The sequence below is a fragment of the Dermacentor andersoni genome, chromosome 1 (genome assembly GCF_023375885.2).
Source record: "Dermacentor andersoni chromosome 1, qqDerAnde1_hic_scaffold, whole genome shotgun sequence".
In the NCBI taxonomy this organism is placed as follows: domain Eukaryota; kingdom Metazoa; phylum Arthropoda; class Arachnida; order Ixodida; family Ixodidae; genus Dermacentor; species Dermacentor andersoni.
In genome coordinates this window covers 178,688,131-178,708,962 of record NC_092814.1, presented here as the reverse complement: position 1 = coordinate 178,708,962, position 20,832 = coordinate 178,688,131, and the positions used below count along the sequence as shown (strand labels likewise).

The following is a 20,832-nucleotide window of genomic DNA, read 5'->3' as shown; positions in this document are numbered from 1 at the left end:
TTACGGGTCCGTCCCACTGTACCTCAAGTTTGTTTTTTCGTGAGGGCCTTAGGATTATGACCCTGTCGCCTACCTTAAATTTTCGCCTATGCGCATTTCTGTCATAGTACGCCTTCGCAGTTTCCTGGGCCTCTTTTAGGTTTTTTCAACCAGTTCTCGTGAGACACTTAAGCGATCCAACAATTTTAAAATGTAACTCACCACCGTCTGGCTTTCACCTGTTCCTTCCCACATTTCTCTTAACATTTTGAAGTGGAAACGGATCATCCGACCGTACACCAGCAAAGGAGTGAACCCTGCTGCATTATGTGAGATCGTTCTCAATGCAAACAGGGTTGTGGGTAAACAGTCCTCCCAGTATGCTTTGTGTTCATGGCACAATACACGTAACACTCTTATAAGCACCGAGTGCATCTTCTCAATGCTGTTTAATTGTGGATGGTACATGGAGCTGTGTATCAGCCGCACACCACACCTTTCTAGGAACGTCGTGGTTAAAGCACTTGTAAATACCGTCCCCTGGTCATCCTGAATCTCTGTAGGAAAAGCGATTCGCGCAAATGCGGACAACAGAGCGTCGACTATCTCGGTGGAGCTCAGTTCCTTCAAAGGAATTGCTTCAGGAAACTTTGTCGCGGGGCAGAGCATGGTTAAAAGGTACTTGCACCCTGATCGGCTCGACGGCAAAGGCCAGACTGTGTCAATCACCAGCCGACGGAATGGCTCCGTGATTAAGGGAACCAACTTTAAAGGTGCCTTGCGTTTATCTCCCGGCTTCTCAACTCGCTGACAGGTGTCACAGGACCTTACATAATTTTCCACATCCTTAAAGCATCCTGGCCAGTAATATTCTAACAAGAGCCTCTCCTTAGTTTCTTTGATTCCTAGATGGCCCGACCAGCCATTTCCGTGACACAAAGTCAGGAGATCCGCCCGATACCACTCCGGAACGATTAACTGATCAAGCATACGGCCCCTACGATCTCAGTAGTGTCTATACAGCAGTCCTCCCTTTTCGTGGATGGTAATGTTGCGCCTAGCTATGCCCTCTTTCGCATTGTAGTGTAAATGTGTCAGAGTCTGGTCCCTCTGTTGCTCCGCGCTGAGTGACTGCCTGTCCACCTGGAGAAGCCTGTCAAAGCCCCCAGAGGCAGGTAAAAGTACAGAGCTGCTCTCCCTTTCTTTTACTTCCACACATGACCTTTCTTCGCTACGCGAGTTTTCTACGGGGATCATTTTAATTGGCACCTCAGCTGTCACACTGTTTTCTTTTTCCTCCTTTGTCCAAGGTTCTACTAGGGAATGTGCTTCCTCGCGTTCCGTCACCGCTGTGCTGGGGCCCTCCGTCAGCTGAGCGGCGATTTGGCATGCTCGCGAGCGGGTTAATTCCTGCACCCTTCCTTCTCCGAACTCCTGACCGCGCTCCCGTAACAAACGCTCCGAGTGGTTTGAAAAGAGATACGGGTAGCCCATTGGTAGCACCTTCGAAACACCTGCCTCTGTCTAGTTCTCGGAAAGGACCGGAAATTGTCACTTGTGCTATTGGCAGACACACGCTGTGTTGCTCTAGCACTGACTTGATCCAAGTTACCTTCCCTGTATAGTCCTCGGCGTTTACAAAAGAAGGGTGAACTAGGTCCATGGTTTCTCCACTGTCCCTTAATACCTTACAGGTTTTTCTGCTAATTCGTAGCTCCTGGAGGTATGGACGGAGAAGCTCCAAGCTTTCGTCGCTTCCGCCCACGTAGAAAAGCACTACCAGCGTTTTTAGCAATCCGAGGCATAGTGACCTAGGCCCTGGCACTGATAACATCGGACCAGTCGCCTCTTCTCGAACTCTCGCGTATCAACCTTCCTTGTCCCCTCCTCCGAAGGGCTGCTAGCTCCTTTATTGTTGTTCCCTTCCCGAGTTTTTTTCATTGACTCAGCCCGCTCGGTAGCTTTTACCTGTGTCTGTTTCTTGTGATGGATATACCTTCTTGGATTATCTCTTCCATTTGAACGCTCGTCGTCGGTAGTGAGTTTTCGTTGCATCACGTACTCATCAGCTAGCCGAGTCGCCTTATCTACCATGCCCACGTCATCTCTATCCTGCACCCAAAACCTCACCGACTGTGGAATGCTGCGGTAGAATTGTTCGAGACAAATACACTCTATAATTTTGTCTTTACTTTCCTAGACTTTGGCACCCTTAAGCCACTCAACAAGGTTTGTTTTCAAACCGTACACAAACTCTGAGTAGCCCTCGCCGCTCTTTTTGCGCGCTTTTCTATATGCTTCCGTGGAAATTCGGTACCTCCTCAACAGCGCTGCCTTTACTTTCCCATAGTCTTCCGCGTCATTCGCCGTTAATCTAGCGACTACGTTCGCTACCTCACAAGGCAACAAAGTCGCCAACCGCTGTGACCAGGTGCCCCGAGCGAAATTACACCTTTCACAAGTTCTCTCGAAATGAACCAAGAATAAGGCAATGTCCTCTCCAACCTTGTACGGTTTCATCCACTGGTCCATCCGACATGGCTCGACCTTGCTTGATCTGCCACGGTTGTCCCCTTCACTGCCCGCCGTAGACGTGATTTTCGAAGTTCAACCTGTACCTCTGCCATCTCTTTCTCGTGCTTTTCCCGTTCTCGCTCACGCTCACTCTCACGTTGTTGACGCTCACGCTCCCGTGTTTCTTGTATCACCTCCCAAGCAATCTTAATGCTTTCATCATCCTTGCCACCATCTTGAATTCATCTTTTCGTCCGCCTCAACTTCGAACTCGTCGCACAATAACAAGTCTGACCTCGTCAACCTTCTAAGATCCATGGCAGCTGCCCCGACTGGTGGTTAGAATTGGTTTCCTTAAATAATTTGTGCAAACACAAAATATGCAACAAATTCCCGATACCTAGAACCCTCAAAATAAACACGCAAAACTTGAAGTCTGGCGAATGAAAAGGAAAGAACCACGCGCTCACTCACGGATGCAGCACCATGCCATCCGGTTCATTGGTCCACTGTTCCTGGTTCCTCAGGACTCCCTGGGTCGAAGGCTCTTTCTTCTTCGCTGTTCCCAGTTTCTTACTTCTTTGGACGAAGGTTCATCCGTACTGCTGCCACCAGTTATTAGATCTTGCCGTGCAGTGCAAGAGTTGGCCGGTGTTAAGGAGGATCTTGAGAACTGAAGGTTTATTTACATTATTTACAGTAATAACACAAAGTAATGAACAGTCATAAAGTCATCGACGGCCGGCAGCAAATCGGACGCTGCAGCCCGTGGCAAGAACGAAAAAAAAACTCTTCTCCCTGTCTCTTGCTTTTAACCCCTGTGGTCCCTCGGGGTCATGTCATTTTCCGCCAATCGTCGAGCCAGCTCGGGTGTCATCATTTTCCTCCAGTGGTAGGCGCTCGTGCAAATGCTCTCACATTCGGCGAATGGGGACGTTCCATGGGCTCCATTGTCCGAGGTTTGACTTGCCTCTGGCGTCTCCTCCTCGCCTGGAAGCGCTCAGCTGGAGGAGACGGGTTGTTCTCAAGCGACCTTCCAGAGCCGCAAAACAGCTTTGCTCGAGACCAAGATCAACTAGCTGGAACCGTGCCAGCCTCCCGTTGCAGTTTCGGGAAGAGTCAAGGAGGGGGGTAAACAATAGCTCGACGTGTGGCATGAGGTGGGGGTCGCCAACCTGTCTGACAGGTCCGGTAACGTGGTAGACGTGCCCCGGTGCACCATAATTGGAATGCAACGGCGATTGAATGTGGTCGGGGAACTTGATTGACGCCAGGAAAAGGGTACGGACCCTTTTCAGTTGTGTTCATATCCAACAGCCCTTATTTTACTGCGAAATGCAGATGCCGTAATTTTCACAAAGGCTTCTAAACTGGAAACAGCCCTGCTTCAGACTGCCTGTCTCATCAATTCCAGAGTGTAGTCAAGTAACAGTATGCATCACGTGATGGCTGCAATACCATGATTGCAAGTTACTTTCAAACATCACGTAAACAAGTTGGACAGCAGGTCACTGAGAGTGAGCGAAACTTGCATCATATGATATTCTTGAAGTTCTAGTGCAAAGGTTCGTTCCTATATTTTTAAGTGTAGAATTATATTTATTTATTTTATTTATTTATTTATTCCTCAAATGCCCCTGGAGAGGGGTTTTACATGAGGGGTGGGCAGCTTCAAAGAAAAATGTGTTCGATGGCAGTCCTGAACACAGTCGCACTGGAGTGGTCCGCCGCTTCTTCAGGCAGATCATTCCAGTCTCTCGTTGTACGTAGAAAAAGCAAATGAAGATGGGATGATGTGCGCGCATGCGGGGGGTACACTGACTTTGAATGATTGGTCCGGGATGAATGGCGGTGAGCTGGCGATATGACGCTGTTACCAATCTGGGCATGATAAAACTTGTGATATAGAATGAGCCTGGACACTTGACGTCTCGTTTCTAGTCTAGGAAGATTCACGTTCGATGTTAGCGCTGTGACACTAGTATATGAAGAATAGTCATGGAAGATAAATCGGGCTGCGCAGTTTTGGACAGATTCAAGCATGTTAGAAAGATCAGTATGATGAGGGTCCCAAACTGAGCATGCGTATTCAAGTTTGGGCCTTATCACAGATTTGTAGGCAAGAGTTTTTACCGAAAGAGGGGCAAATTTCAGATGCCACCGGAGAAAGCCTAAGGTGCGGTTAGCCTCGTTAGTTATTTTAGCGATGTGAGAGGACCTTGAAAGATTGTGCGTTAAAATAAGCCCTAAGTATTTATAACAGGTCACAGAAGATATTATTGAATTACCTAAGAGATATGAGGGTACTACATAAAAATGCCGACAATTGAAAGATATTAATGAGGTTTTATTTACATTTAATGACATTAACCATGTCTTACACCATTTTTCAACTGTTTGTAAGTCACACTGCAGGACAGGGATATCTGAGCTATTGTTAATGGGTCGGTAAATAACACAGTCGTCTGCAAATAGGCGTATGTTAGAAGGCGTGTTATAGGCGTATGATATAGCATGCCCACAACCCCAAAAGCGCGATAGAGTGATAGGTGACTTTCAATATAGTGCCTACCCTCTTCTGTACGTAGCCGTGGCCGTACCACTCACTAGAAGATCTCGCTGGAAAACGACAGTTATCTCCACTGTAACCTGGGCTGCAGCAAGTCTTGTCTGCAAAAAAGACACATGATAGTGTGCTGTCTTGTTTTTGTTTGGCCTGTTTTTCGTACTGTTAGTTTTTCCAAGTCATGTACCAGCTATATGTCATTGACGTACATTATATAAATGCATCAATTTGCAAACAAAATTTTAGTTTTTCTTTAATGTCATCATTTTTAAAAATAGTATAAAGATGATAGCATGATTTGATTCTAAGTGGCTGCACGCCTTAGCAATGAAAAATTTTTGTCCCGACAGATGACATCTGTCCTTGAGTGCCTTGAGCCCACTCTTAAACAAATGTACACCCCTTAAGGTGTACATTTGCCACACAACAATAATCGTCATCTGTCTTGCTTGTGTTTCCTTCCTTGAAAACGCTGTGCTCACTACTTTGTTTTCGAGAATGCTCTGTCATGCTGACAATGCGTATGCCGTTCGTGACTTGGAAGTACTGGGCCCGCAGCATTAAATAAAGGAACTGCTGACGAGACAGATGATAATTATTGTTTTGTGGAAGGATAAGCCCCAAAGGGTGTACATTTGTTTAAGAGTGCAGTTGTACGGCAATTTTGCATGCCTTTGCGGGCCTCTTTCACGCTCGGAAAAACACTTATGTAGCACGTATTGAGCAATAGAAAACTGTATCAGGAGTTTTTCATGTCACTCACTACAATTTTCTCATTGACATTTTTCATCTAACTATAAAATTTGAGAAGTTGATTAATTATTTAAGACTAATTGTCCAATTAGGCAGAATGTCCAGTTACGTGGCATTCACATATTTTTAAACTTTGGCTAAAGTTAGCTGGGACACCATATATGTATATATATATATATACAGAGAGAGAGAGAAGAAGAGAGGGGGTGAAGTAGGGGGAGTAGTGGTGGTTGTTGGCGGAGAAACCCCCCAGAGATAAATTTCTGGCTACGCCACTGGTTTGGAACCAGGGATGCTATCCTTGGGGGTGACGTGGACGCAGATTTTCACAGCCAGCCACTCTTGAGTCATGCAGTCCCTGTGGGAGCAAGTGAATCTATTACTTAGGAGTGGTGCTAATGGCATTGTGCAGAAAGCTTGGCTGTTGATTCTGCCACTCGACGTTGCTTGGCAATGCCATATTTGGCCTTTCAGGTTTTTTATTCATCATGGCCTCCGCCTGCTGGAGTAACTTGACCGACCCACTGAATGGCGTCTGACCACTGGCAGCGCTTACCGTATTTACTTGAATCTAGGCTGACCCCAGTTCTAAGCTTACTCGCGAAAGTCCAAAGCCAGAAAAAAAAAAAACTTACCTCAAATGTAGGCCGAATAAAAAAGCAAGGACAGTGTTCACAAACTGAGAACAGCATTTATTGAATATTTGAGCTCATTCTGCATCATCATCACTGCTAGCCTTGTCACTGTCTTTCTGTGGTCCGGTATATACCATCCTCATTGCAGTGCACGCAAAAAACATGTCCCATTGCCCCCCCCCCCCCCACCCCCCCCCCCAACGACGGACATTTTTCTCATTGGTGCTGAAGTCTCGCCCTGGTTGAACATTTGATGATGCCTCTGCAGCTGGAACAACTTTTTGTTTGAAAGCGGCACTATAGTGGCATCGCCTGTTTTGGTGCCATTACATAACACCATGCTGATACAGCACAGGTCAAAATGACAGTGTTGCTCGTGTACTTTAGTTGGCTACTGGCACGGATAGTAGTGGCTGCGATACTGACTTTTCTAGATAGTGCCAGCTGTGCACCATATTTATCATTTTCAATTAAAAACTGGCACACTTTTTTTTAAATCCTCGAATCTAAGCCAACCCTAGCGTTTGGTATAAGATTATTTGAAAAATACTATCGGCCTAAATTCGTATATCTACAGTTTTTACCTTTGTCTCAGGTGATAATTGGCCTCACCCCAAAAATTAAGGATTTTACAACATTTTAGAAGGTAGCGATCTCTAAGTAGCTGTGGTCTGTGTGTAAGGCAACTAGTGCAGTGTTCTTTCATCATTTGTGTCAGGCTGGAAGCTGACACTCTTGAATAAGTGCTATATAGGTGACAGGGGTTTGATGAAAACAAAGTTAGGCACTTAGATAAAATGAGAATGTTGATGTCTATGGTGATTCCAGGTTGTGTTCTCAAATACGTCACGTGCCCGGTACAGGGGAAAGTAGCGAGGGCTGCATTCAGTGTGGTGCTGGCAGTATCGCAGCACATTTGCTCTGAATGTGGTGAAATAAGTCTATTGCGTGCTAGTACAACTAACTTCTCTGAGATCACTGTGGCTTCCGGTCTAGCTTGCCATCATTTGTGTTGATTGCACAATTATGTTGGTTTTAAGGAGTCATATATTGTTTTAGATTTCTTGACGTTACACACTGGTGATTAGCTAATGCAGTTGAGATTTCTTAGTTATTTTAAAGTAATGTTACAGGTCTTGGAAGCATAACTTGTAAGATGAAGTTTTTGCCAACCATAGGTTACCTTAAACTTTGAGTTGCTGGGGAGCTTGGCTGCATCATTATTGCACAGTAAAGAAACGAGAGGCAGCTTGGCTGTGCCGAGCAGCGAGCGGAGTCCATGTTGGTTACGCAATACATGTACAGACTATTACAAAAAAAGTAAAGCCACTGGGTCGTTGCCAGCGGTGGTTTGCGGGCTGTTAGTTTCTTGCAACAGACGGTGTATTGTGCCTTGTTTACTTATTTGACTGAGATGTTAAGGTTATAAATATAGTATAAATTTTAGTTATATATAGTATAAATTGCTGTCTGAGTGCTTGTGATAAACTTTGCATAGTCACAAGATGATCTATAATAATACTGAGGCCGATAAGAAACTAGTAACTTGCTGATAGGAGTGCTTATAGTGAATAGTCACAGAAGCTATTTTCCTTGGAAATTAGCAAAAACATGCAAATTTTGTGTGGAAATGGTATGCGTGATAGTGCAACTTGTATCTCACTGGTTCCTTGCAGAAATGTGGATGCATTTATCAGCAGTGTACAAAGGCAATTTGTTGACATGTCAATTGAGATTCTGAGGCCGTGTGGAAACTCTGCTGTGCTAAAGGTGAGCATATTACTAAGTTGGCAGTGTTCACACATTTTCTTGGTGCCTTACTTAGTGTTTGTAGTTCAGTTTTGTGTTCTGCATCTGTGTGAAAGCTTTGGAAGAGTTTAATTTCCTATTTTGTATACAGTGAAACCTCGTTAAACCGTAGTTGGCCGGAGCTCGGAAAAAGTACGTACTAAACGGTAGTACTGTTTAACCGAAATAGCATGAGATTGACCGTTTACCTGTCAAAAACGGAACTCTGAGAGAGTGCGATGAAAGGGGAAAAAAAACATGCAGTATTTATTCACTTCACGCGACAAAAGTTTTATTTTCGTTTGATGCCGCCACGGCCTAGCAGCGACCTTAAACTTACTGAAGCTGAGAGCCAGCTTTTCAGCCGGCCCCCTCTTCTCGCCAAGCACTCGTATGGCAGATTCCTCGTTGGCGTTGCATGTTCTCCATGCACGCGGGTGGTAGCGCTGCAGAAGTCACAGGGCACCTTTTCATTGCGGGGTGCTGTTCTTGTCACAACGATTGCATTCATGAGGCTGACGTAATGTGCAGCTTCTGCCACTGTCGGGCCTGAATCGCCCATGCTGTCGCTTTCCGTGTCGTCCTCATCACTGTCGCTAGCCGACATTTCACCAACAACAGAGGCAACGATGGCGAAAAGTCGGAACCTCGTAGCCAACATCCCTTCGCGGTCATAGCAGCACTGCCGAGCAACTTCTTCGCAACCATAGTCAACAGCAGATCCCGGTCGCGTGCCAGCGCCGACTTCTTCGTGTCACGTTCGATAGCACGAACGATATCTAATTTTTCTTCTATGCTGAGCATCCGGCGTTTTATTTATCCGAGCTTCTGCACGACGCGAGTCCTCATATGCACGACGCCACAACACTCTATGGCACGCCGCCGAAATGATGTTGATGTTGATGTGGCTTCACTCGCAAACACACAGGGCGCTTGGAGGCCGTTGTTCTGTTCTCTGAGGCTTGTTGTTCTGCCGGCCACCCGATGGAGAAGACACACCACAGTGTTTGCCCGACAAAAAGCGGGAAATACTACGTGTTAACCGATACGTACGCAATAAGCTGGTACGGTTTATGCATATACAAAGCACATTATGTTCAATGGCCGCTGAGTCGGTGATTAGACTTTACTACTTTTAAGACAAAACTACTGTTTAAGCGGGTACGGTTTAACGAGGTTTTACTGTAGTGTGTCCAGAGGTGCTTCTCTCTGCAGTTTCAACAATGCATATCTTAATCAAGCTTGTATGCACTCTGCTTCGTAATGTTACTTGTAATCAATCTTCTTATCATATACAAACAATTTGTAAACAGCTGTAGGTCTGTTGTGCTGCTCAGGCTGCACTACAAAAATGGAGGTAAAACTGTGCCCTCCCTGCTGTTCTTATTTGTGTAGGGTAGTACTAAATCAAGCTCCTGCTAGGGAATGCATATAACTGCATTAAGGTTGTTCATCTGAGCTGCACTGTGGTGTGAATTCTGAAGATAATTTTAGGCATGGAATGCTTTGTTGCGTGCTTTGTATGCTGTGACGGAAGGAACATGCTGTGATGGAAGGAATATGCTGTGCTGTGAATATATGCACAGTACCTGAGAGGTTGTAGATGTAGTTTCGCCATTCCGACACTTTTAGAGTGAGAATAGAATGTGTGTAAAGTTCTGTCACTTGGGGTCATTCATTTGCTGACAGCAGCGTAATGTTATGGCTGAAGTTACAAGGTTTCATCTACATTCCATTTACTCTGAGCTCTAACTGGCTGTCAGCCGATTTCAGTCTGATTAACATCTCGGCAGCATGTTGTGTAGGCAGTATATGCCAATCTGTCGTAGTTACTCGTGGAAGACCCACGATTTTTTTCCGGAATCATGGCAGGGTGCGGCTGTTACGCGATTTGGGCACATGACTGCCTGCTAAAACCGTGAACAATGCTGTGAATGATGGAACAGAATACAAACACGCACTACAAGTGCACTGATTCAAGATTCGGGCGCCCCATCAAGTTCTGCTTCATTCTTCATCACTCCCTGGCTCAATGTTGCTTCCATCATCGCTGAAGCTTACCAGTCTCATCGGAATGGTCCCAAAGACAGTTGTCTTCCGTGCCGTCCACGCCTTCAGATATTTCAGCAAACGCACCGTGGTTTTCTTAGTGGCTTTCACGTTGTCGTGAGGTTGTGGGATCAAATCTCGGCCTTGGCAACCGCATTTCGATGGGGGCAAAATACAAAAGCGCTCGTGTACTGTGCATTGGGTGCTGAAAGAATTCCAGGTAGTCAAAAATTAATCCCGAGTTCCCTACTACAGTGTGCCTCATAATCAAACCGTGGTTTTGGCACATAAAGCCCCAGAAATTCATTTAAAATATTTCAGTGAGTTTAAAACATTTAGCGATGGGATCAGCTGATACTGACGGCCACAAGTTCAATATACAACTTTTGGTTTAACTTTCTTTTCCCCTCAAATTTATGATCTCGAAAGTAGGGGGTGTGGGTCTTACACGAGAGTAGGTCTTACACGAGTAAATACCGTATGAGCACTTGGGCTTAATTGCCTATGCTACTTCACCAACCACCAGTAGCTCACATAAATACTTTAAAATTCTTATGCATGGCAGTTTTTAGTTTAAAAACAGTGCCAGTGACAGTTTCAAACTTGACAGTGTTGTTTTCTCCCACCTTCTGCATACTTAGGCTGAGAGCAGGGCGCACACTCTCAACGAACTGGGACACAGGCTACTTCCAGCAAATATAGTATATACCACCTCCAGTTGGCGAGCACCCAAATATGGGCGAAATTGAAACCTTAATATGTCATAGGTTCTACTGCCTAGTGACAGTGTAACCCAATGCACCAAGCTGCAATTCATACAAACCAGCCAATTTTGTTGCTTGCCACAAGGTCGCACCAAGATGTGTTTAAAACTCCAGCAACTGTACAGCTTTGAGCATGTGGACTTTTTGGTGAACACTGCTGCTGTGGAAGATACCTACTGCATGGCAATTGAACATTGTTTGAACTACGAAGAAACCTCATATGTAAGGACACCCAAACATACCAGCCAGTTCATTCGTATTTCTTCAGAAACGTGTAAAGGAAATTACAAGGAACAAAATCAGAACAACACTGTTCCAACATGGCCTCGTGACAAAATGTAAACCATGAAGCATGAGGCTAGCATTGCTAGCAGGGACTTGTCAGTGCCACAGATGTTGTTGTTTCATGGAAATAAAAACCTCCCATAGAAGCTCCACAAAACAGCTACTTTATGAAAGTTATGTCTGAGTGATTGTCACTAACAATGGAACATACACAAAAAAGGCCAGATCGACTAATTTATTATACATGTTTATGAAATTCTGACATGATTGAAGGAAAGCAATGGGAAAGTGAGCATTAACATATTTGTATTTGCTCAATTACCTTTACTGAGCTGTATTTGCCCAGTGTACATTTTTAGTGGAGTAATTGTAATCAGTTACATTCTTCTTTATTACCTGTACAAGACTGAATAAACGTAAATTAACCTTAAGAATGTGTTCATTTTATCAGATCGATTGCTTAACAGAAGTTCAGTAGATCTGTGGGAAACTAAGCAAGGGTCCCCGAAGTATTTGCCTTATCAGAGAATTTAGGCCAACCGAGTTTACGTAATCCTTTTGCTGCCACAGGAAAAAAGGCAGTTCTTACTAGGTGGAAGAAAATATAGCTAAATGAATTCTCTCTACACTGGCATAATTATCACGTATAAAATTATTTTATAATTCAACAAAAAAAAATTTTATATTGTGAAAGTTCGTAAAACAAAGACAACTTTTTGCTTGAAGAAGGGGCACAACCTCGGAAATAATTGCAGTAAAAACATTTCAAAATATACAATTTGTAGCTCGTTATGTTACAAAAAGGTGGTACAAATTGTAGGAACTATGGCACGAAAGTGTTCTTTCTGCGATGAAGAAAGTTAGCATTGGTGCTTAGTGTGCCATTTGCCAAAGCAGTCCCTGGTCGGGATGAAGCACAAGTTTGTGAACCACATGGTTCACAGAAGACGGCAGTCTTCATTTCTACTTTGCGTTTCTCGTAGCAGAGCTTGCAATTTCAGCATTTTTCGAGAATTTGGGGCTTCTGCTCTGACTTCTTTACAGGAGGTGGAGGGTGTACATTGCTGTCATCCATCCCAAGCATGTGGTTGACCAGCTCAATTCGGAAGGCAAGCTGGTCAAATCCAGTTTTTCAGGACAGTTCTTCTATCTCAGGGTGATCTTTCCTGTGCGCTTGGTAAAGAATAAAGCTGTTCATGACATCAATGTCAGTGCAGTGGAAGAACAGTGCCTTCCACTACCCGACAGACTTCATCAACACGTTATAGGATGACTGCTGTGACGAGGTGGCTGCTGTGTAAAAGGGCAGCCACCTCGTCAAGCTACTAATCTCAGTAGCCTTTTGTGGCTACTTCTTCCTTGTGTATTTGTTCAAGGAGAATAAAATTCAGTTCAATTCAATTGAGATTAGCTGGTCTGACTTGTCCACACCAAGCATGCCTTTGTTGTACTCTTCGATCAAGAGCGACTTCTTTATGGAGACCATTGTCCATTGGTTTCCGCTCATCACTTCTTTCATTGCATCGACATGATTGTTAGCAGTATGCGTTGTGTTCATCATATTCATAGCACGCTTGTCCTTCTACGGTAAAAGTACAGCATATCTTTGCATCACACCCAGCGAATCTCCCCTCGTGTTGCTCTTTTTTTGCATGAGGAGTCTTTCAACTGGGTTGAAAATCCACGACGATCTTTGTGCATTGTTTCACACGAGAGTTTTCCGCTCAAGCAGATGTACAAAGAGGGAAGTTGACATATAAAAGTTATCAAGGTAGGTGATGCACCCTTGATCCAAATATGCCTCACACAGGCGGCTCACGACATCATATGCAAGTTCTTTAGAAACTGGTGTTTTACGCTTGCCGGTGTAAACACTCAATTGGACAATGTAGTCTGTGCTTGAGTCAGCAAGGACCCAGAGCTTGTACCCCCATTTGACCCCCTTTTTATGCATATACTGACAAATTCCAGATCGCCCTTTCGACTTTACCATTTGATCATCAACACACAAATTCCGATATGGCTAGAAAAGCTGAGAGGAGATATTGTTGATATGCTGCAGCAGATAATCCTGTGGCGCTTGCTATCCCTGATGGGATCAGCCTTCTCTGGGTCCATGACACTCAAAAAAGCAAGAAATGCGAAGAAACGGCTTCTGGGCATAATCCTAGGAGGAATGAGGCCAGAAAATAATTCCTATGTGTTCCAGTACAGATGCGGGCGAGGCAACGCCACAATCCCCATGTAGATGAGAACTCCTATGCACTGCATCACTTCATTGGGCTGAAAATTTTCCACGACCCGTCCTTGTCGGCATATGTTTGTTTCTCCAAGATATGCATCCATGCATATTTGTTCATGTTCTCACAGGTCAGGTTGATTAGTTCTGCGGTGAAAACAAGTTTGAAGAAATCAATGGGCCGGACAAAGTGCTTCGTGTTATGGAGCACCTCGCCCACTTTGACCCCCGGGTTCTGTCTTGGAAAAAACTGCACACTCTTTACAGCTGCCGGTAAGAAATCATGTCTGTAGGACATTGAGACCCTGAAAATAAGTACAATACAGTTGTCAGTTCAAGCTCCACCGCTCACAATTATTTATCATTACAAGAAATGTGTGCAGCACATACAGCCGAAGCTTAGCCGCTGGACATTCCGGCTTGACTTGACACATCCTCGTCATCAATGCTGATATCCGATGAGTCCATGTCAGCTTCACTGCTGCTGATTTCATCCTCAAATTCGGCTCTTGAAGCCCTCGAGTTGTGAGAAACAGGACGCCTTCGAGGAGCGTCCGGGCGAGATGACTATGCCATGATCGAGGCAAGCATGCGGCAGTCCGAAACTTTTTGCAGCGTGTTCGAACCACCAAAAGCACATTGCGGATCCACGCTTTATGATTCCCACTTTCTGACCTAGATGGCACTAGGCACCTGCAAACCATGCACGCGCGAGAATTGGAACTTGAAATGTGTCGATCAAATTGATCAATGTGAATAGGCACGGTAGCGAGAGTTAAGGGGAGAACGAACTCTAGCTCGTCTGATTTTGGCTGTTCAAGCTTGATACAGTAGTAGATTTTGCTCACATAGCAAGCATATTGTAGCTATTGTAAATTGACTCGAATAGCATGAAGTGAACAATGTTTATTGAATGTATTTATTAAAGAGACAACATTTGATGCTGTGCTATTGTGAAATTTGCAGTTGTGCATATTTTGTCCGAGTATTACAAAGCCATTTCGATGGTTGTCTCTTAAGTCGTGTACCAATGGTGCAGAAGTATCAAATTTTTGCACTTCACCACCTTAACAGTGCTGCTGAAGAATGCGCTGTGCTTGACTAAACTGCTTAGAAAGCACTGAAAGTAGTGTGTTAAAAGTTCTGAAGTGCCTTAGCAGCGACAAACCAGATGGCTGATTGCTATCTGTATTTAATGTGGTCATTGTTGACTGTTGAAGCACTCATACCTCACCTGAAATTAGCTTGCAAGTATGGCTGTACTTTACATTACACAATCATGTTGATGTTTTTTACAGTGATATCTGCTATGGGCTCACTTCCCTAGTCATTTTGATGTCCGCCGCTGATGCTGGTGTCTGCCGGTGTTTGTCGCAGGAATTCCAAAGTGCTTTGGAGGTCATTAAAAAAAATGCTATGCCCCGAGTTGTTTCGAACTCTGGTCCTGCAGAGTAACAAGGGGAGGCTTTTACCTCTCAGCAATTCCACTGATCCTACAGAAGAGAAAAATACTGGGCCTGGAGAGCACAGTCACGCTCCTAGCTGCTATCATAGGCTTACGCTGCGCTGTGCAGCTTACCTATAAACCAACATCGCGGCGAAAGAACTTATATGAATCCAATGGTAAAATGCGAAAGGCAAGATAGGACAGGGGAGGAAGAAATAGCTGTGGCTCTCTGCTTCACCACTATGTAGTAAAAGAATGTTGTGAGGCTAGTTGATGCATAGCTTTCAATAGATGAAGCGCCAACAGTGACGGCACACTAGGAAGGAACAAAGACAGGACAAGGTGCCTTGTCCTGTCTTTGTTCCTTCCTAGTGTGCCGTCACTGTTGGCGCTTCATCTATTGAAAAAAATTCACCACTATGGAATGCTAGCTCCCCACTGATACTGCACAAAACTGTGCAAGTGTTACTGCGCATAATATTGCGCTGCTGTGGTTGCGACAACAGAAAAGAATAATGCACCTGGATAGCAGTGACTGGCTGATGCCATGCTCAGCAGCTGAACTATAGACTAGTACAAAGCTCAAAGAATTCAAATAAATGCTACGGTAAGAAGCAAAAGGCAGGATTGAAAAGAGAAGGGAGAAGCCGTGCCTCTTCACTTGGTAATCGCCTGGCAGTGCCCCCTCCATAGAAGATGATGATGTGGACTAGAGTTGACATTGAAGAAAGTTTTCTTCTCGAAACCAGACTGCTTGTACATGTCTGTGAATGTTTACTCCAACCAAACTGGGTATGGAAGCATGCAGAACATGGTAAAAACTATGTTGACCTTTCCTGTTTTCACAAATTCAACAGTACTGCTACGTGAACAGCCTCCACATGTTGCTGCTCACATGTCAGAGGCCAGGATGTAATCATTATCGTGCCCATTGCAGCTCATTTCTGGCTTTTATTTTGCATCACTAGAGCAGACGTTGAGTAATATTCCCCCACAGTCTCACATGCTAGAGTTTGGGAGGGTTGGTTAATGTATTTAGGGTGTAATACTTTTTGTAAGCATGCTTCATGATTATTTGAAAAGCCAGAAAAGTACAGAAATGTGAATATTTTTTTAGGCATGTCATGCCACTCCCCAACATAAAAAATAGGCTATGTTGTATAAAAATTTGTTGAAATGGAGAATGGCAGCACATATGACTGAGTTGTAGCAATATCTGATGCCTACCTGACTACTACTATGTTTTACTCGTTGCGTGTGCCCTTGGCAACCTTCAAAGTTTGCGTGTGTTCATTTGGTGGCGATATATCCTTGTGCATTAGGTGTTCGCTTTCTCTCTTTTTACTGAAGATGTGTGCTATTATCTATTCATTGCAATCGTGATTTATAAAACTGCTGCAATACCTGCTGGGTCAGCTAGGTTGCTCTCATTGAGGATGATATTAAAGAGACACTAAAGGCAAATATTAAGTCAAGCTAAGGTGATAGATTAGTGCTTGAGAATCTCTGAGATGTCAATATTATCGCGAACAGAGCCTTAATAATCGAGAAATTGAAGTAAATGTAGAGCATGATTACATACTCCCCCGGGACATTCAAGTACTTGCACGATGACGAAAGCACCCCTCAGTTTAATTCTGTCACTAGTATTCAACCACTAGTTGCAAAAAAACATTCTTGTATTGTATTATAAGACGAAATAAAATGCTTCTTGCCTAATTCTATTTACGTTTTAGAAAAACGACCTCTTTGAAATTACTTTTTACAACGACGTGGGAGGTTGAAAGGTTTCGTTCTCGCTCGACTCTGCGCCGGCCATGCTTTCACGTTTCAGTAGGTTTGTCATTGCGTAGTCCTGCGCTGGTTTTGCTGGCTCGGGAAACTCGCACGAATCGCATGTAGCAGAGAATTCAACTTCCATGTGATGTCGCGGGATGCCCGAACGGTCTACGTTACTTGAGCAAAAAGCAGCTGCGGCGGCGAATCCACCGCTTTGTCTTGGCTTGGTATCACCATCTGTCGAGCGCCATTCTGCTCACCGACGGCAGCAAAGGGTATGATGGCGTATGCAACATCACCACTCCCCTCGTTGGGTGGCGGGAGAATTGAATTGTTAAATAGGTATTTGGACCCTTCAGATGCAATTTTCCCGTAAACTAAGTCTTTTCTTAGCACAAAACAAGTGTTGCAAGGTTTATGGAATGATATTTAAACAGTACACGTCGACTTAGTATTGGCCTTTGTGTCCCTTTAAATAGGTGCTAAATTGAAGCCATGGCATTCTTATTTGGATTGACAACTGCCATGTTTGCTTGTCACCTACACTTTGGCTGAGTGCAATTGTGCATTTACCCTTTAAATATACCTTGTTTTCATGTTCCTCGTGCACCGGTCTCCTGCACGACAGCGTAAAATTCTGAGCTGCCTTTTTTTGGTGGTACAGGTGGTGTACATGTGTGTCTTTCTTTCTCTATCTCCATGCCAACTTAGATTACACTGAGCCGGACCTTGAGAGCACTGGTGTGTCTTCGTGGCCTGATCATAGAATGGGTGCTGGTGAAGGCATTTAATGAAGACTTTTATACAGATGATGACCAGGTATCGCTTGCTTATGTGATGCATGCATTTCATTTTTGTGTTGGTGAAGATGGGCTGCTTAAGGTAATAAAAAAGAAATGGTGCTTTTCTAAGAAGCAAAGAGTAGATGACTCACACGAAAAACATCTAGCTACCAAACTCTCTAAAGGGAGCACCTAGTAGCGGCCTGGCTAGGCCATGCTTCGGTTTGCACATACATTCCTATCTTCAAATGATGCATCATCTTGAGAACATGTCGGCATCAGCAAACGTGCAAGATTTATGATAAGGGAAAACTGTAGTTGTTCTTGTGCTAGTGAGCCATCCGTATCATTGTTCAAGAAAGAGTTGGCGTATCTTCAGAGTGATTTATAGGCTGTTGTTACTTTGCAACATACATACGTACAGCCTTTGTGAAGAGTATACGGGCTACTTTGTACCTTTACCATATGTGTCGTTCATCTGTATGATGCGGTGCTTGTGGTATGGCATTTCTTTTCATTTCCCAGGGCTTTGCAATTTATAGCATGCCATAGGAACTCGTTTAAACAATCTTTAGTGAGTATGGCAGTTGCAGGCAACATAGCCTGTTGTGATCGTGCATTGACCCCATGAAACCAGTCGCTCACGGAGAATGCGACAGCCAGGGTCATGGTAAACGAGCCAATGCCCTTGTCAGAGTCATCTCGAACTGTGGTGATTTATGGTAACTAGTTAGACACCGTCACACTGGTTTGGGCTTTTTGCGAAGTGACATTCCTTCAAACAATCTCACGGTGCCTTTCTCTCCTGTCGTTGCTTCTACAATGGGGACTTTGTATTCGGGGTTCGTGACCCTCTCCACGTTCATGTGCCATGCTGTTAGATTGCTTTGGGCTAAGCTCTCCTCAAATGAAAAGGGCTGCAGACCTCTGGATTGGCCAGATATGTCATCACCCATCTCCTGACACCTGATTGGGGAAAGGTGATATGACCGGGATGACGGAAGGGATAAAAGACGAGACAGACGCTTTGTGAGAGATTGGCAGCTTGAACTTCAAGTGAACTTCTGTGCATCATTCCTATAAGTTTTTGTAAATATATAAACATTAGGTTCTAAAACATTGTGGATGTTGGGCCAAGGCCTACGATCCTTACTCCACCAGGCTGCATGAAGTTCCCACATTTTCAGACCCCCGGTTGCAACACTGTATACTTTTGACAAAGACTGTACATATATAGAGTCGATCCCAGATATATGAAACTCGGATATACAGAATTATAGTCTATATTGAACAGTTGTAAAATACCCATGAAAATCACATGCAAAAGTATAACGCTGTACTAGCCATGTCTCGAACTTCCGTTCACTGCCACATTCAATATATTGAACGTTGCACCACGCCATGCCCCTGCAAGTGCACTTCTCCTAAAAGGATTGCAATGACGTCTCGTGCAGTCAGAAGTATTTAATCCAGATGTTCAAAATTGCATCGTTATGCCAGATGCTGTCAAACAAGAAGTGGGGCATAACAATCTGGAGCCCCCCACTGGAGCATACCTCATAATCCACTGTGCAGTTTCAGGATCTTAAACTCCGCAATTTAATTTCTTACAGGCAGACCATCTTTCATTAAGTCTATGGAGGTACTCATTTGGTCAAAATTATTGACTGCCTAGTTGACAACTTGTGATAGCTTGAAAAAGTTTGACCTGCATTTTAATAAATGTCATCCTTTGTTTAGCTCTTCAGGCCCCAGTTGACACTTTGTTGAGATGCTGATGTTATTCAGCTGTAGCGAGTCCAAAACTTTGGTACCTGCAGAAGCCACATCTTTGAATCGCACAAACAAAACAACTTTTCTTCTGATGTAGTGTTAACAGTGGTGTCGTCGCACTTTTGTTTCAAGGATTAAAATTTTACCTTGCTATAGTGATATTGGACGAGAACAGATCAGGAGCTATGTAGTGTGCAAGTGTGATTTTCATAATTTAATGCATATTGTCACGAAAAGACAACTGAAGATGTGCCCGGCGTCGGTGAGACAGACAGTTGTACAAGATGGCGTACAAAAAAACTCAAGCCGGCGCCCTCAGCCTCTACTTCCTCTTCTTCAGCGCCCGCCTCTTGCCGAGCGCGCATTCCAGTCACAACTTCTTTCTCAGCGCTGGCTCGTGACACCTAGAGGCATTATTCTCCCGCCAAAAGAAAAGCATCGACCTGATGCTTACTAAACTAAAAGAAAGTGGAAGTGTGGAAGTCGTATGAGATCTGGTTGGCGCCGCCTTAACGTGCAAAATACAGTTTGAGGCGAATAACATGCACTATCTGTGAGTGGTGCTGTCGACGCCGAGGCGACGCGGCACCGTCGCGAATGACCTCACTTCACTTCACTAACGCGGCGTATCACTTTGTAGGGTCCAAAGTATCTACTAAGCAGTTTCTCAGACAACCCCTGGCGACGGATTGGAGTCCACACCCAGACTTGGTCACCTGGCTGGTACTCGACTTGCCGATGTCGAAGGCTGTAGCATCGTGCGTCTGTACTCTACTGCTTCGTGATGTGTATGCGCGTGAGTTGACGAGCTTCCTCTGCATGTTGAGTGAGTTGCTCGGCGTCGGAAGTAAGTGATGCCTCAGTGTCATGCGGGAGCATAGCGTCTAGCGTAGCGTGGTCTGGACCTCGTGGCCGTAGTCAAGACGGAACGGTGTGAATCGTGTGGTATCCTGAATGGCGGTGTTGTACGCGAATGTAATGTACGGCAGGACTTTATCCCATGTTTTATACTGGACGTCTACATACATAGACAGCATGTCAGCAATGGTTTTGTTTAGCCGTTCCGTCAGTCCGTTGGTCTGTGGATGATAGACAGTCGCCTTGCGATGCTGCGTGCAGCTCAGCTCGAATATGTCCTCTATCAGTTGGGCTGTAAAGGCAGTTCCTCTGTCGGTGATGACATGTGATGGAGCACCATGTCTGAGGACTACGTGATCGATAAAGAACTGGGCAACTTCGTAGGCCGTGGCACGTTGTACAGCTTTCGTCTTGGCGTAGCGTGTTAGATAGTCTGTGGCGACTATAATCCACTTGTTTCCACTGGCTGACAAGAGAAAGGGTCCCAGAAGATCCATGCCGATTTGATCAAACGGCGCGCTAGGTGGTGTGATGGGTTGGAGTAACCCCCCGGGCTTCAAATACAGCGATTTCCTGCATTGACACTCACGGCAGCTTTGCACGTAACGCTTCACCGTGGTA

General features: G+C 44.7%; 1 protein-coding gene across 8 annotated transcripts in view; it reads left to right on the top strand.

Annotated features, from left to right (window-relative positions):
* The window catches only part of MED27 (mediator complex subunit 27), a 70,925-nt gene that overhangs the window by 24,531 nt on the left and 25,562 nt on the right, over positions 1 to 20,832 (top strand). For 2 of the 8 annotated variants that reach the window (XM_072288274.1, XM_055062819.2), the window contains exons 4-6: positions 8,124 to 8,217; positions 13,704 to 13,845; positions 17,510 to 17,617. In XM_072288274.1, the coding sequence (XP_072144375.1) occupies positions 8,124 to 8,217; positions 13,704 to 13,845; positions 17,510 to 17,589 (316 nt within the window). In that variant the 3' untranslated portion in view covers positions 17,590 to 17,617. Of the gene's footprint in view, positions 1 to 8,123; positions 8,218 to 13,703; positions 13,846 to 17,509; positions 17,618 to 19,993; positions 20,150 to 20,832 lie in introns of those variants that run through there. The other 6 variants (XM_055062817.2, XM_050195405.3, XM_072288271.1 and 3 more) reach the window with 5 other exon arrangements.